Raw genomic sequence first — 16,387 nt, 5'->3', positions numbered from 1 at the left:
CCAATGTTGCTGGCTAAAGCTATCATTAAGCTGGCAAACACTGAGTATGTCTATGACCATTTTTTCATTTTGTTCTAAGAAATCAGATAGAATTAATAAGCAAAATGCCAGTTTTAATATACATGAGGATTGTTCACTGGCAATTGTAATGGTATATCTGTACTTTTTGAGTTCTAATGTGAAAACTGACACAGTAAATCAATATAGTATGATTTTCATTTTCTCTAGCAAGCATATCTCCTCTCTCTCTCTGTGTCTAATACATAATGCACTGAAAACTTTATACAGAAACTAATCTGAGAAATCTTCCCATCTTCTTTGACTGCCTGCATTATTTTATGTCCCAAAAGATTTTACATGCTGCCTTTTGCACAGTGAAAGCATTTCATTTTTTTAATGTAATTTTAATTGTCATTTTTAATCAGTCTGAGTATAGTGGGGGCATTTATATGCGCAAAAGTAATTTACATTCAATATTGTCATAATGTATCAAGGTTCCTGTGTTTAGTTTATGGTTTTGTTTATATTTGTTTCTTATGTTTTTGGTTTTCTAAACATTTTTTTAAAAGAAAAGCCACCAAAGCCATCTACAGTCCAAGCACTCAGAGACCCAACCTCCTTGAGACCTAAGGATGGAGGACACCTGATCAAGGAAAGGGGAGCCATCAACACACTTTGGAAGGAGAATTTTGAAGATCTTCTCAGTTGAGACTGTTGTTGACAAGTGTTCTTAGCTCCTTCCCCCAAAACCCAGTCAGGGCAATCTAAACATGTCTTCAACCGTTGATGAGGTGAGGAAGGGTATCAAGGAGATGTAGAATGATAAAGCATCAAGTGGCACAGCCAACATGACCTTCACTGCTTGTCAGCTGCAGGAAAGATGCCAGGAACAACATAAACCTCTCTGTGTGGCCTTCTTTGACCTCACAAAAGCCTTTGACTCTGTCAGGCAAGAAAGACTGTGGAGGGTTCTTCTGAGGTATTGATGGCTACTGAAATCTGTCACCATTCTTTGGCTGCTCCATGTCGGTATGCAGCAGTTTTTCTTTGCAACAGATCTTTAACATCCGCTTGAGGTTAAAATGGGAGTTAAGGCAGTTTCATCACTCCAATATTCTTCTCAATATTCCTCACCATGATGCTACATCTGACCATCAACAGGGTTCCAGTCGGAGTGAAGCTAAACTACCAAAAACATGGTAAACTGGTTAATCTCAGCCAACTCTGAGCCAAAACCAGGACCACGTTGACCTCAGTGATCCAGCTCCAGTATGCTGATGAGGCTGTGGTGTGTACTCACTCAGAATCAGATCTTCAGGCAGTCATCAATGTTTTTACTGAGGTTTACAAGAAATGGGACTGACACTTAACAATCAGAAGACTAAGGTCCTCCATCAACAGGTTCTTAATGAGCAACTCCCAGCTCTGTAATTCAGATTTATGGTGAGACTTTGGAGAATGTTGAGTATTTCCCATCCCTTGGAAGCCATCTTTTGCAGAAGGCTGACATTGACAAAGAACTCCAACATTGCCTCAGATGTTCAAGTACAGCCTTAAGAAGCCTGAGGAAATGGGTGTTCAAAGATTGCAACATAAGATTCAAAACCAAGCTCATGAATTTTCAAACAGTCATGATCCATACCTTACTGTGCGGAGCTGGGATATGGAAAACATACAGGAGACACCTCAAGTCACTGGAAAACTACCATCAGTGCTACCTGTGGAAGATCCTTCAAGTTCAGTGGGAAGACAGACACACCAGCATTAGCATCCTCTTGCAAGCAAACACCATAAGCTTCGAGGCAATAATAATGTTGCATCAACTTTGCTGGGCCAGCCACATCATCAGGATGTCTTCCAGATGATGTGGAAAAGTTGCTTCAAGAGGACTCCAGACTCCTGAAGCAAGTTTTATTCTCCCAGTTCAGTCAAGGTGTGTGCTCAAGAGGAGGGCAAAAGCACTTCAAGGACGTCCTCAAGGCCAACTTAGAATAATGCAACATCAACATTAACTCATGAGAGACTGTTACTCAGGACTGCCCCAAATGGAGGAAAAATCTGTTGCAAGAATCTCAGTACTTTTGAAACTTCACAATGACAACAGGAGATGGAAAAGCAGGAGTGGCAGAAACAGCGTGTCACAGACCAATCCAAGAATCCAGAGCCACCCACCCCACACTGAAACATGTGCCCAATTTGCAGTAGAACCTATCGATCCTGGAATGACCTTGTGCAACCATCTTTGGACCTGCAAATAAGGCAATCATGGAAGATTGTCCTCGACTGTGAGGGACTGCCAATGATGATGGTGGCTTTGTTTACATTTATTTCTTATGTTTTTTGCTTGTCTAAATATTTTTTTAAAACAATGACACTATTTTACCTAATACTTATCCAGTCAACAGTGGGCAGTTGATGTTTTGGATACTGACAAATATAAAATAAAAGTCAGCAGAGAATTCATTTCCCTTGGAATACCTAAATATTGGTTACTGTGTACTTAAAATAAGAAGTTAGAAATTGGCATTTGAAATTAGATATTCTGAGTGTGAGCCAGAGGGATCAGTGATAGTTATCCATGTTCTAGAGTTTGGTTCTAGTCAAGCTGTTGCTTGCTTCTTAAGCTAAAGATTTGAAGTGCTGTTGCATGCTCTGTCCCTTTGGCGGGGCAAGAAGCTAGTGTTTCTGGGAAAAAACAAAAAAATAAAAAGAACTCTTGCAGCTAATTAAGGAGTAATACCAACTTATTCTGAAAAGTTTTCAGTTGTGCGTAAGTGTGAGAGCTGCACATGCTCCATGGGAAGTCCAGTACAGTAGAGGTGGGCCAGCCAGGCTACACTCCTCGCCTCCATGTGCGGCACTGGCCGGACCTGCACACAGCCAGTGACAGTGCTGTGCCGGGTATGAGCACCCCAAGCTTCTCCTGCCTGCTGCTGCTGTCAGCAGCAGGGGCTGTGTGCCATGGGGGGAGTATGTGACAGTTCTCCACACCCTGCCACCCTCCCTCACACCCCACACACACCATACACCCACACCCTGCTCCCACAACCCTCCCTGCATATACACCCCCAATGAACCCTATTGCCTCCACACACACAGCCACACCCCCTCACAAACCCCCCACGCATCTCCCCACTCCCTACCATATGCACCCCACCACCTCCAACTACACCCCACACCCCTTACACACAATATACAAGAGTAAGACTATTTTTGAGTTACTATGCAATCACCTCTATATATACTACACAAACACAAATCATGACAAAAATATTTTTTGTAATAAAATTAAAATATGTTATAAAGTAGGTGTTTGACTTTGTGTATGAGTTGATTTTTTTTTCCTGGTTTCAAGATGGCAACCCTCCCATCTCAAAAGGAGTATTTCTAGGGGGCAATGGGAGGGACTTCTGGTGGCAAAGATTAGAGGCTAGGGGAAAAATGTCTGGTCCAAAGATTGTGACTAGGGGGCGGGGCATCTTTCAAGGGGTGGGGCTACACCTGTGGCCCTCAACAGCTCACCAAAACTCATTAAATGGCCCTCCAGCTCAAATAATTGCCTGCCCCTGCCTTACAGCATTACAGAAAGTGAGTCTGTAGTCATTCAGGCTATTTGTACCACCACAAAGCTGGCTGATTCCCCATAAAAGTTGGTTTCAAACAGGAAGTCCATTGGCACATTTCCTTTTGTAGAGCTACTGTAATGCATGCACAATTACATATAATACTGTGAGGGGTCTTCCAGATTCCCACCCTTCCATGGTGCTCTGCAAAAGATGAGGGAGGGAGAGCAGTGATTCCCTGAAAGACCAAAGGTAACAGAACTGCAGCTTTGACAGGCTTCATGCAGGCTGGGAGGAGCCTGAGAGGTGATCCCCTATTGCCCCTCTCGGTAGGGTGCAGCTTTGAGGAGGCTGTAATATGCCAGCAAGGGGGATGTGCATATGTGCATATACCAATAGCACTCTGTTTTTGTAGGAATGTGTATGTCCAAGGCCTTCGACTTGTGCTGGGGAATTCTGAGTTCTGGTCTCCACTCCAAGGATTGTTTGTAGCTTTTTGCAGAGGGGGGTGGGGTGGAATTAACTCCATGACTGCTTAATATGAAATGCTTAAAAATTCCTGTGGCAATTATAAACTGCAAGAACTATCAGGATAAACTTGAATTTGTAACAAACCTCTTGTATGATGTTAGATAAAGAAATACCATGGTCTTTGTTGAACTATAACTTGTAGCAAAATAGATTTTTGGCAAGGGTGTGTTATCTACTTTAAATAAATTAAAAGGAATGAACTAATGAGAATGAAAATGCTGAAATGTCCATTGAGAAATTATCAATAACAGCAGATTCAAGACTACCTAAAATTTCTGTCTTACAGTAATATGCTGATTTGATATTCCTGAGCTAACTTATATTTGACAACAAATGGGAAACTCTGACTGTGGATTTTAATGAGGGTAGCAGGCAAATTTGTATTTATTCTTTGTATTTGTTACAGCATACATGAATCTGGAAAAAGAGAATTAGAAGAGTTCACTGTTCTGCATGCCTTGACTGGATGGATACCAGAACTCATTCCTCTCCAGTAAGTTCTTCTACTAAAAATTCTGTTTATTTGTTATTTCATATTTAGTTTCTCTAGGTTTTCCAACAAGATATTACTCTGAGTTTTGGATCTTAAAATCAATCAAAATCAATTTTCTGAAAGGTCACATATTTAACTCTAGTATTTGGGAAATGTACATTAAAAGTGGTCAGAAACTTGCAGTTCTTTAAGAATTTTATTCTGTTTTTATCTGTAAGGCCTAGGTGCTTGTGAATCTGTTACCACAGGGGAAGCTGCTGATTTTTTTCCTCCGAAGTAATTACACCTGTAATTGTCATTGAACTCAATAATCAAAGCAATTCCATTGATTAGATACAAGGCGGTTTCAGAAACTAATGACAATTTCGAACTAAAACTACTTTGTATGCAGTGATTATTTACTGGGTCATATTGCTTCTGTATATAGTTGTAAATGATGGGTACATTTAACAATGCCCCTGGTGTTCCAAGCTGTTATGTAGTTTCCCACTTGCTGCAGACATACAGCATGGGCAGCCATTTTGCCATTAGTTTCTGAAACACCCCTTTATGTCTAGTTTATTTTAATATGCATAATTTCTATATATGAATTCATCCAGAAAATGCATTAAGTCCTATGTCTAACTGGGAGTGAGCAAGTTTAGTTCAACTGATATTTTTTTGTACTGTTTTCACATTTCCAGGCTGGTGCAACTCAAGTACTTTTATTTCCAACCAAATAGTAATCCTGACCTTCACTTATAAGACTTGTGTGTATGTGTGTGTGTGTGTGTTTGCCTTATGAATAGGAGCTTATTGAGCTCACTTCTACAACCATCATTTTTTTGTGCCCACACTTGCTTGTGCTCACAGTTTAGATCATTTACATATAATGTGTCTGTAGACATCAGGCTTACCTAATTTTGTCAGTTGTACTCCACCTCCCAGTACAGCAATAAAATGTACTGTTTGCAAATCTACACTGTTTTTTTTTTTACCAAATCGAAAAGTGTGAGTATAAGAAAATGTTGATAGTAACAGTATGGAATTAGATACAGCTTATTGTCAAACCAACTCTTCAACTCATATCCCCAGATTTTTCAGCTGTTTCCATGGAGTCTTTTCAGTTATGTTTTCCCTATGCCCTTTGATCAGTTTCTGTTCTGTTTCTGAGCTCAAGAAGCCTCTCTAGTAGGGCTGTACAAAATTTTGCCGGGCATTTTGTTTTGAAGCTGTCTTGATGCGTTTCGAGCTTGAAACAGTGAAATTGAAACAAAACAACAGCCTTCCAAACAGCTATGAAATGAAACAAGGGCACTCTGGGAGGGCTGTGGGGACTGTGCTGGGCTCCTCCTGGGGGTGCGGGCCCCGATCTGCCTGCCAGATGACAGGAGGCTGCTCCTGCTGCCTGGGACTGGCAGCAGCACCAATCTTCCTGGTGTTGGGTGTGGACTGCACCCAGTGCCAGTCCCAGGCAGCAGCAGCAGCCCCCTGTCATCCGGCAGACTGATTGGGGGCCGCACCACGGGGAGGAGTCGGGTTCAGCCCCGCATCCCTCCCCCGGGGTGCGGGCCCCCAGATCTGCCTGTTGGATGACAAGAGGCTGCTGCTGCCAGCAAGTTACAGTTTTGCTTGTCAGCACCTTGAGGTGCAGTTTCCCAGAAACCTCTGCACCTATCTCCTTGAAACTTGGCAGGCTTCGTGCCCTCAGAAGGCCCTACCATACCTACAAGTTTTGTCCAAATCAGGGTAGAAATGACAATGTTATAGGCAGTTTCATGCTTCCCCATTATAGCTTATGGGCGAAACGCAGAAACAGTGAAACAGTTTTCGACAAAACAAAATGGAACAGTGCTTTCAAAATGAAATAAAATGAAACACCGTTCCATTGGAAATGTTTAACCAGAAGCTGAAGCAGAAGGGTGCTGTTTCACACCTATCTAGAGAACCAACACAAGAGCTACCATTATATTGAAGAGGTGTTGGTTCATGTTGGAATCTCTGGGGAGGCTGTTGCAGGTATTTAAGTTATGAGGATTCTGGAACTACTTCTGGAGAGGAGCTTTATGTAGTTTTAAAGCTATTGTATTATATATTGTAGTTTAAAACTACACATTAATATTTTGCTGTTGCAAAATGAACTATCCAAGGTTCTTCGTCATGAATTCTTGATAACGTATCATTAAATACTGGTACCCTATTAAAGTACCAGTCTTGTCATGATATTGTTTCTTAAATATACCACTGCCAACATTGCTGATAACTAAAATGCCCAGTTTTGCCTACTTTTGCTGACTCTTGTTAGTTGTTTCTAATAATGTCAAACAAAACATTAAAAAGTGTAAGCTTTTATAATACATAAATATTTCTAAAGACTTTGACTCAGTAGGACCATAATAATCACTGAATAAAAATCAAGACTTGAATTCTGTTAAAAATAAGTGACATTGAAATATGCATCTGTTTTTTGTTTAAGGTCTGGATATTTGGATAAGGTTTGGATCTTTTTAAAAGATGTAGTACCAGAATTTAAGCTACCAAATGAGACCATCCCTGAATTCAAAACTCCTTTGTCAGATACAAAAGCTAAAGAGACCAAAGGTCCTGAGATAAAAAATGAAACTTCCACATCCATTAAGCAGTTGGAGAAGCCTGAAAAAGTGGAGAAAATTGGGAAAGGTAGGAACCTGTAGAAACTGTAAAGTCTGAAGAGAGACAAAGATGACATAATGATCAATGTTCAGATTTATCACTCTTTATTGCACTGCATACTACTGTAGACCCAAGTTTGCTTCCACTGAAGTCACTGTATGACGTTTTGTCATACCTTTATAAACTGGGGAAAATGTGGTTTTAATTCCTGATCTCAGTGGAAGTAGGGCTCAACACTAATTTTAGGAAATTTTTCCTTTCTTTAATTCATTTTATGGAAGAATGCTGTGTTCCATTTTGCTGCATGGGCGTGTCTCTTAAAGGTTGTTCTTTGTAGAAAGATAACAAGTGTATCAGTTGCTGTTTTTCCTATGGTAATATAATTCTGACCAAAAAGTACTTAGTAGGAATATGTATTTCATTACAAGTGTTAAAAAGAAATGATTACTTACAGGTTGCTCTGAAAACTAAATTTAATGTTCCTCTGAAGTTTTTCAAACAGATTCTTGTTTCCTTATAAGAAAAAAAGAACAGCAAGATTTTTTAGTTTATATCTTACGATGGTGTGAAGATTAGAATCTCACCGCTTTAATCAAGGGCTTAGTTTTTAGATTTTTGATACTTAAAATGGATATTTTTCTGTAGTCACAACTTTGTATATCAATAACAGAAATAGGAATTGAGATTATGATCCCTTTCTGTTTTGTTGTTGCAGGCAAAGCTGATAACTCCATGCCCTTTCAAGGCTGCCTAGTGTTACAAGACCTTTTTTTCAAATGCTTATAACTCTGCTAAGGGCAGAAGGGCTGAGGCTGAGTTCAGTAGATTGGGGGAGACTGGAAGCCTGGTTGGGTTGGGACTTGAGGCTGGGGTGGGACACTGGGAACTTTGGCTGGGAATTAGCAGTAGGATGTAGGGAGAACTGAAACAGAAGGTGGGGAAGGGAGACTGAGCTTCCATCACTACTACCTGACTATTTTTTTCTAGTCTGTTTTTTTTAAGGAGCCTAGGAAATTATAGGGCCTTGTTACACGGTAATTATGCAGCTCAGTTATGCCACTCCAGAGCAGGATTATCCCTAATCCATGCTACCCAGCTCATGTTATACTAAGGTGTAGTAATTCTAGGCTACATCTTAGTGTAAACACTTCACCTATCCCACCTCCTCCTGCTGGCTTGGATCGAGCCCACTTCTTCCCCCTCCTCTCCCCTCCCCTCCCCATCACCCCTGATGCCTTCTCACTGCTGCCTCAGCAATTCCCCCTTTCCCCGCCTCCTCTCCCCTCCCTCCCTCCCCCCCATGCTTATTTGTGGCTTCCCATGCTGTCTACCATGGGAAAGCAGGCAGGGAAAGGTTAACATGTCTACCTGGCCGCTGCTGCTGATCTCTGGGCCATGCTTAGCCTGGAGATGAGCAGCAGCCTAGTGGCATTGGGGGCCAGGGAGGTAGACTAACCCTTCCCAGCCTGTTCCCCTGGGACAGACAGTATGGGCAACCACAAGTACATGGGGACAGGAGGGAATGATGGGAGTTTTCTGGGGTCAGTGGGCAGGGGGAAAGCCTGGAGTGGGTGGGAAGTCTTACCTTTCAGTCCTCCAGGCTCCTTCTGGCCTGAACATGTGACTGGTCCAAACTTGAGCTAACGCTAAGACTAATCAGCATTTCTGCGGCTTAATGTAATATATAACAAGTCCCATACATACAGAGACACAAACTCACACAACCAATTAAAATAACACTATTAAGGCTGCAAAGACAAGCACTCAAAAACTAGGAAGTATCAGAATTAAAGTGGTCTGTTTCCCATCTTTGCCTTTATTGGCTTCACAGAGATAACTCCAGTTCCTCATCTTAACTAATTTTAAATAGATTTCTCTCATTGTAAAAATAATAACAAAATCTTTTTTATGTTGTGAAAGCATAGATTTCCTTTTTACTATATCTTTCATCTTTACTTCCACTTTTCAAACTGGAGCAAGACTTATTTGTCTCTTCATTTATTTAAAAAAAATAAAAACTACTTGAAGTCCTATTACTTTAAATGCTGCAAATAACTAAAATGTACAGAGTGAGGATGCATGATTAAAAGCTAGTTCATAGAAAGAAAATATGTAATCTTTATTTTATTTTGATAGAAAAGTCAGAAATAAAAGATATTGTAAAAAAGAAAAGTAAAGATGGTGAAAAAGAAAAAAATAAATCAGCCCCTCATTCCGCACGGACCCTTACAGAGACTCGGAGCTCTCTTCAGTCCTTTGTTGAAAGTAAGTTATAAATCTCAAATAGCTAAAATTAGAGTTTAATTACTACTTAGAATCGGTTGTTATGCACAAGATAGATATTAACCTGTGCTTTGGGTTTTTTTGGTATTTTTATTTAAATATGTTTTTCTTGTTCAAAATAAACCTATTTAAAATTATTTTTTGATTTGTATAACCCATATTAAGGCAGCTCACCATGATTTATTAAAGATCATTTATATTAAATTAAAAATACATGGTTCATAGATGGTACTCAGGTCTTTTTAAAAACATTAAACCACTGAACTTGCTGAAGTTGCTTTGGAACCTGAGGCTGTTATTGTACTAATATAGCATTTCAGCGGTATCCTGATCTGCAATCGCAGAATATTTTTTTTTCATTTGAGATAATTCAGCTTATTCTGTTCAGTGTTTTATTTATTCAAAGGTGAGAGAAGAATTAGGGGAAGAAAAAGTAAAAAAATATAGTTGTAAACTTTCAACCACAGAATAAAGATTAGGTGTGAGAGGGTAATTCTTGTCTCTAAACTCTTGAAACAGCAAAAATCTGTTCATTAACTACAGAAAAGAAGCCTTAAATGAAAAACATATTATGCTTTTTATTTTTCCTTATGCATTCAGCACATTTAACAGATATTTAACAGACATTTATTATTGTTGATAATCATAGATTCATAAATTGTTAGGGGCTCTAAGGGACCTTGTAGATCATTGGGTCCAGTCCCCTTCACTAGGCAGATAAAGACAACTGGGGTCAAGTGACCACAGCAAGGTGACTGTCCAGTCTCCTTTTGAAGATTTCCAGGGTAGGCGACTGCACCACCACTGGAGGAAGTTTATTCCACAGTATGGACACCCTGACTGTGAAGGAGTTTTTCCTGGTATTAAGCCTGAAGTGACCTTCCAGGAGTTTGTATCCATTGTTCCTGGTCTTCCCTGGGGTGCCCTGGTGAACAGCTGTTCACCGAGTACTTGATGTATTCCCCTGATGTAGCGGTAAGCTGCTACCAAGTCCCCTCTCAGCCTTCTCTTCTGTAGGCTGAAGAGGCCCAAGTCCCTCAGCCTGTCCTTGTATGGCTTGTCTTGCAAGTCCCTGATCATATGGGTGGCTCTTCTCTGGACCCTCTCAAGTTTTTCCACATCTTGTTGAAGTGCAGTGCCCAGAACTGGATACAGTACTCCAGCTGTGGTCTCACCAGTGCAGAGTACAGTGGGAGTATCATTTCCTTAGTTTTGCATGAGATGCAATGGTTAATGCATGCCCATGTGTTGTTTGCCCTGCTGGCCACAGCAGTGCACTGCCAGCTCATGTTTACCTGATGGTTGATCACAACCCCAGGTCCCTTTTGGCCATGGTGCAAATCAAATTGTCGCCACTGAGCGACAATAGTAATAATTATAATTATTATTCACTTGCAGTGAAAATCCATTTTCCTTCAAAAGTCAGCTTTAAAAGCAAAACAAAAAGAAAAAAAAGATCATTATCCAGTGAGTAAGAAATGTCATTCAATGTATACTAACTTAAGTACGTAAACAAAATTAGGTATCTGAATAAATGTATATTTGGCTAAATCAGTAGTGCTCAGGATCTAACTTCCAAACCAAATCTGGCCTGCAGGGTTATGTCACAGGGAAACAGTAGCAACATTAATTGCCAACAAGCAGGGTTCCTCCGCAGCTGAATCTGGTACACACGTTTCAGCCAGCACATGAGGTCACCCTGTGGCCAGATCTGGCGCAGCAGATTGCACCCATGGACCCCTACTGACCCAGCCCACAGAACCTGGCTCATTGGGTGCAGAAGTTTGAGCACGATAGGGTAATTTAATTGCTGAAATAAATGTGTGTAGGTATAGGGCATCATCCTGGTTAGCAAACTTATGTACCAAATCCAGTATAAAGCCTTTGTTAGCTGCAAATCAGCACATTTTAGTGGTTACTATTCAATGTGAATCAATCTTCTTTTTAGACAAACAACTAAGAAGTACAGACACAAAATAAAATCAGTTATTTAAATAACGATTTCCTGTTTGATTACTTAAATTGTTATTAAAATTGTTCATTTAAATCACTGTGATATATATAAATCTAACCTGATTTTTCAAAGCTGTTTGTTATCAATACCTGGTATAAAGCTTCCTAGTTTGACATCTGATTTATATTCACTGTTAATGGAATAAAGGAATTAAACCAGTAAAAGTTGCTTCAAGAAAATATTTCATCCTGTGTTTCAGTTTAATAGTTGTAGAAGTATGAATGGATCACCACTGGATCAGAAGAAGAAAGAAAAAACCTGTGTCTGGTATTCAAACACAAGCTTCATTTCTAACAGAAGAATCACTGTTTTTCTAGTAGAAACTAGGAGCATACAAGTATTCATATAATTTCTCCCAGAGAATATATGTCCCCTCCAGGAGAAAGATCTTCCAGGTTGATATCTGGGTAAGGGCAGGGGCCCTTGTCCCACTGCTCCACACCCTCCCCCCCAGACCAGTCCAGGAGGGGACTGGACCAGACACCAAAGCCGTTTCCCCAAATGGGTCACTGCCCAGTCTGGGGAAGAGGCAGGGGACTTTGCCGTGCTGCTTCAACTGCTCTGCTCTTGCAGACCAGTGGGGGATCAGCAACTCTTCCCAGTCTTGGGGAGGTGTAGAGAGTAGGGGAGATGGGGCAGCTGCAGGCTAAATACCTGTATGCTCCCTCTCCCAGAAAGATTTCTAGCCCTCTGTGATATGTTAAAATATGGAAGGGCATAAGCAGAATCTCATGTAATTGAGAAATTTTAGAAACTGCCAGACCAATAAAAAGACAGGCAGAAGCATCGAATGATAGTTGATGGTGTATGATACAAAATGGATACAAGAAAATGGGGGAGGAGACTGATTCAGGTTGTACTCTGATGGAATCAGAGTACAGTTTGTTCCTAGCCTACTTCAGAAAGGAATGAAAACTCATGGTATACAACACATGAGGGACTTTGTTCTGTATGCAGCACAGTTTAACAGGACAGTGAAATCACTTGGTAGGAGTGATCCAAGATGGAGGTAAACTTCAGCCAGAGTTTATTAAGAAGGGAATTGTAAACCAAAGAGAAAGTATCATTATGTCCCTTCATAAAATCTATAGTGCATCTATGGATTTGCCCAGTTCTGGTGCACACACCTCAGAAGAACGAGAGAAAGTACAGAGAAGGACAATAAGGATGATTAATGGTGTGGAGGGACTTCCATGTGAGGAGAGACTAACGAGGCTAGGCCTGTACAGTTTAGAAAAGATACTTGAGGGGGAAAATGATCCGGGTTTACAACATAATACAATAAATGGTGAGGTGAAAGTACATAGGGATTTATTATTTTCTCTCTCAATACAAGAACCAGAGGTCACAAAATGAAACTAGAAGGTAGTAAGTTTAACAAACGGAAGTTTTTCAACACAGCGTGTAATTGTATGTAGAGCTCTGTCACAAGATGTTGTAGAAGCTGGAAGTTTCGCTAGCTTCAAAAAGGGACTGGGCAAATTCTTGGAGGAAAGGGCCATCAGTAGCTATTGAGCATGGGAGTTAGGGATACAGCCTCTGAATCAGAATTTCCTAAACCTTAAACACTGGTGACTGCAAGTGAGAGAGGGACAGTGGAAAAAACCCTGGTCACACCTAGTTCACTCTCCCTTTGAACATCTATTCTCTGCCACTGTGTGACACAGGATCCTGGGCAAGATGAACCTATGGTTTGATCCAGTAAATGGCAATTCTTCGGTTCTTAAGTTTTTATCAGTGGAAACAACACATACCAGATTTGTTTTTGACAGTGAGCACATGCTTAAATTCTTGACCAATGAGAAGCCATACCAAAACATCTAAAGAATTGCGAGGAGAAAGAGCTAGGAAAGCTAGGTCAGAGCCTAAATTAAAATGTATTCTGGAAGCATTACCATGATGAAAAAGAGCCTGACAGAAGTTCAGTCAAGGATAGATGATCTGATATTTCACAACTGAATGTGATAAAAAGTGGAATAGAATAGAATAGCAAATGAAATTAAACTTGCAGTTTTTAAAGTAGAAGGCTATGTGGTGGGAAAAGACAGTAAGACTGGTTGGTTGCAAAGAAAAGCAGAGAATTGTATTAAATATTTTTTTGACCACAGCATTGGACATGAGAGTGGAACAGAATGCCTATATGAGTGCACAAATGCGGTATGCAGCACCACAGACCCATCTGTGGCACTGCACACCACACACATCATACATATGGGTGTTCCTGGTGCTGCTAATTAGCAGTGTGGGGTGCGGGAGATTGATTTTGGGAGATTCTGGTGCTACAAAAAACCCATGCTAGGAAAAAGTGGATTGGTGCATGTGACAGCAGCATGCTCCACCTGAAACCAGAACCTGGCCAGCTGGAGCCACAATCCAGCTGCCAGCCAGGATTGCCCGGTGGTGGCCTCAGCAACGCCTTCCCCACCTGGGGTAATATGCTGTGCGCCAGAGTGTATGTGCATTCCCTGGGGAAAAGTAGCAGCAGCACATATTGTGCTGCTGCTGTTTGTCCCCAGGAAAATGCACTTTCCCAGTTGTGGAGACATGCCCAATGAGGTTTAAATTGTGTTAAACACTGTTTAATAGGTTTCTTTTCAAACACAGCCCTAGTAGCATTATGGAAAACATGTTTCTTATGTAGGTGCTTTTAGATGCTATCTGTACGTTCCTCCTAATTATAATGGTTATCTTGTATTAATTAGGGGTGCACCAATTAAAGATTGTTTTTGGCTGATACCATATCGGCTAATATTGATCCAATATGCAAACTGGCAGCTTGGAGAGTAGTGTCTAGCTGGTAAGTCTGTGGTAGGGAAGGGGCATGGTGGGGGGAAAAGGAATGGGGATTGCAGATCAAGGCCCCTATGGTGAGGGAAGGAATGGGGCTGGGGCAGGCACTACCCAGGCAGGGCTGGGTAAGGCCGGGGACAGAGCTGCAGGTGGCTCGTCTGGGAGGTGTGGTGGGGGGCTGGGAGAGTAAGTGACTCACCCCACTGCACATACCCCGAGGAAGGCACAGGGGGCCTGTGCCCCCTGGATTTGTGCATGGGGTGAAGGTGAGCTGCCGGCTGCTGGCTTAGGGCCAGGGGCTGTACTGGCCTCTTCCTGGTGGGGGTGGGGGCTGGGCTGGTCTGGTCTGGGGCTGCACGCGGGGTGGGCAGTGGTGCTGCTGCAAGGGGGGTGTTGAGAGGGGCTACAATGAATCTAGGGGTGGCTGTAGCCTGTCCTGTAGCCCCTCTCTCAGCACTGCTGCTACCCACCCTGCCCCCTCCCACCCCGAGCACAGCTCTGATCTAGCCCCCCCCACTGGGAAGAGGACAACCCTAACCCTAACCCCAGCCCTAAGCCTGCAGTGGGCAGCCTGCCCTCACCTCACACACAAATCTGGGGAGCACATGCCTCCCATTCCCTCCCTCAGGGATGCACATAGCTGTGGGAAGCCACCTCCCTCCTCATTCCCTTCATATCTCCCAGACAACCATCCATGGCTCTGTCCTGCATCCTGCCCCAGCCCCATTCCCTTTCTCACCATGGGGACCTCGATCTGTTCACCCACACCCCTTCCCTCCCTCATGCCCCTTTCCCCCACAGACTTACCAGCTATATGTTGTCCTCCAAGCTACCGGGCTGTATTCCTGGCCACATGAATGCTGCAGCTGCGCACATGCACGTGGCATTTATCAGTGACGTTATCAGCTACACCAGCCAAAAATCACCAATTGCCGATAATGTCAATTTTCCTTTCACCAGTGCTGATCCCATGGGCCAATATATCACTGCACCGCTCGTATTAATGTAGGTCTTTGCAGCTCTCTTGATACATTCAATTCTTTGAATTTTAGTTATTTTTGTGCCATGATTACCTACTCATCTTTGGTATGTTTTGGATCAAAAATGAATTGAAGCTGCTTCTGTATGATATCAGTTCATAAGAAAATGTCCTAAAAAAATATTATAACGGATTTATAGTATGTCAAGATTTGTCAAGGGCTTGATTAATTTACCTTCAAAGAGAGATAGTAAGCCATGTTAGTCTGAAGTTAGGTAGAAGGCAAGCTCAGGGTGGCACCTTATAGACTAACTGATTCAGAAACATAAACTTTCATAGGCTACAGACTAATTTGTTATATACCAAAGTAGTCTGTAGCCTATGGAAATTCATGCCTTTCTGAATGAGTTAGGAAAAGGTGCTGCTCCGCCCTGCCTTCTGTCCATCTCCAGAGTTATCTATACGCGGGAAATTTATTAAAAATGTCCACTTTGACAGTTGTGTCATTGGCCAGCTACAAGAACATCTAAAAGGGACAACTGAAAGAATCCATTATCAAATACTGTTCATAGAGGGAAAATTTACAGTACTTGACAGTATAAAGGACAGAAACAGAATAGCTGGGAATGGCTCAGCTTTGTTTGTATATGGAGCATTAACAGTGTAGAAAAGATTCAGACACTGAATCATAAAGTCTATCATGGTTGCACAAGATTTATGAATATTTGCATGTCCTGGAACAGAGTATTATTACATTTCCTTCTTTATGAGGGAGGCATAAAACATATTTCCTTGAAGCAGTATCAAACTGATTTTCCATCTGAACAAGATTTCACTTAACCAGGAGAAATCTTGAGGAATATAAACAAACTGATCCTGCACTTATTGGGCATGCCCACACATGCAAACACATGTGTGTGCAGCAGCTGAAATAGAAGTGGTGCAAATTTGAGCCAGGGCTTTTTGCCTCAGTGCACATGCACAGACATGCACTTTGGTATGGAGCAAATTGTGCCCCTTGAGGCAAAATAACCCTGCCTGCTCCTTCTGGATCTGTAGCCAGGGGGAGCTAGAGGCTGGGACCAGCACCTGTGAATTGCTGC

At 41.8% G+C, this 16,387-nt stretch overlaps 1 protein-coding gene across 1 annotated transcript in view; it reads left to right on the top strand.

The window, feature by feature from the left end:
- ADGB (androglobin) overlaps window positions 1-16,387 on the top strand; it is a 360,063-nt gene that overhangs the window by 88,209 nt on the left and 255,467 nt on the right. Inside the window, exons 7-9 of the mRNA XM_019527460.1 lie at window positions 4,501-4,587; window positions 7,043-7,245; window positions 9,355-9,483. Of these exons, the coding sequence (XP_019383005.1) occupies window positions 4,501-4,587; window positions 7,043-7,245; window positions 9,355-9,483 (419 nt within the window). The remainder of the gene's footprint in view (window positions 1-4,500; window positions 4,588-7,042; window positions 7,246-9,354; window positions 9,484-16,387) is intronic.

This window comes from Gavialis gangeticus, unplaced genomic scaffold, assembly GCF_001723915.1.
Source record: "Gavialis gangeticus isolate Ggan-Ray unplaced genomic scaffold, GavGan_comp1, whole genome shotgun sequence".
Taxonomy (NCBI): domain Eukaryota; kingdom Metazoa; phylum Chordata; order Crocodylia; family Gavialidae; genus Gavialis; species Gavialis gangeticus.
The sequence above is the reverse complement of the archived record's forward strand: the minus strand, read 5'-3'. Positions and strand labels throughout refer to the sequence as shown.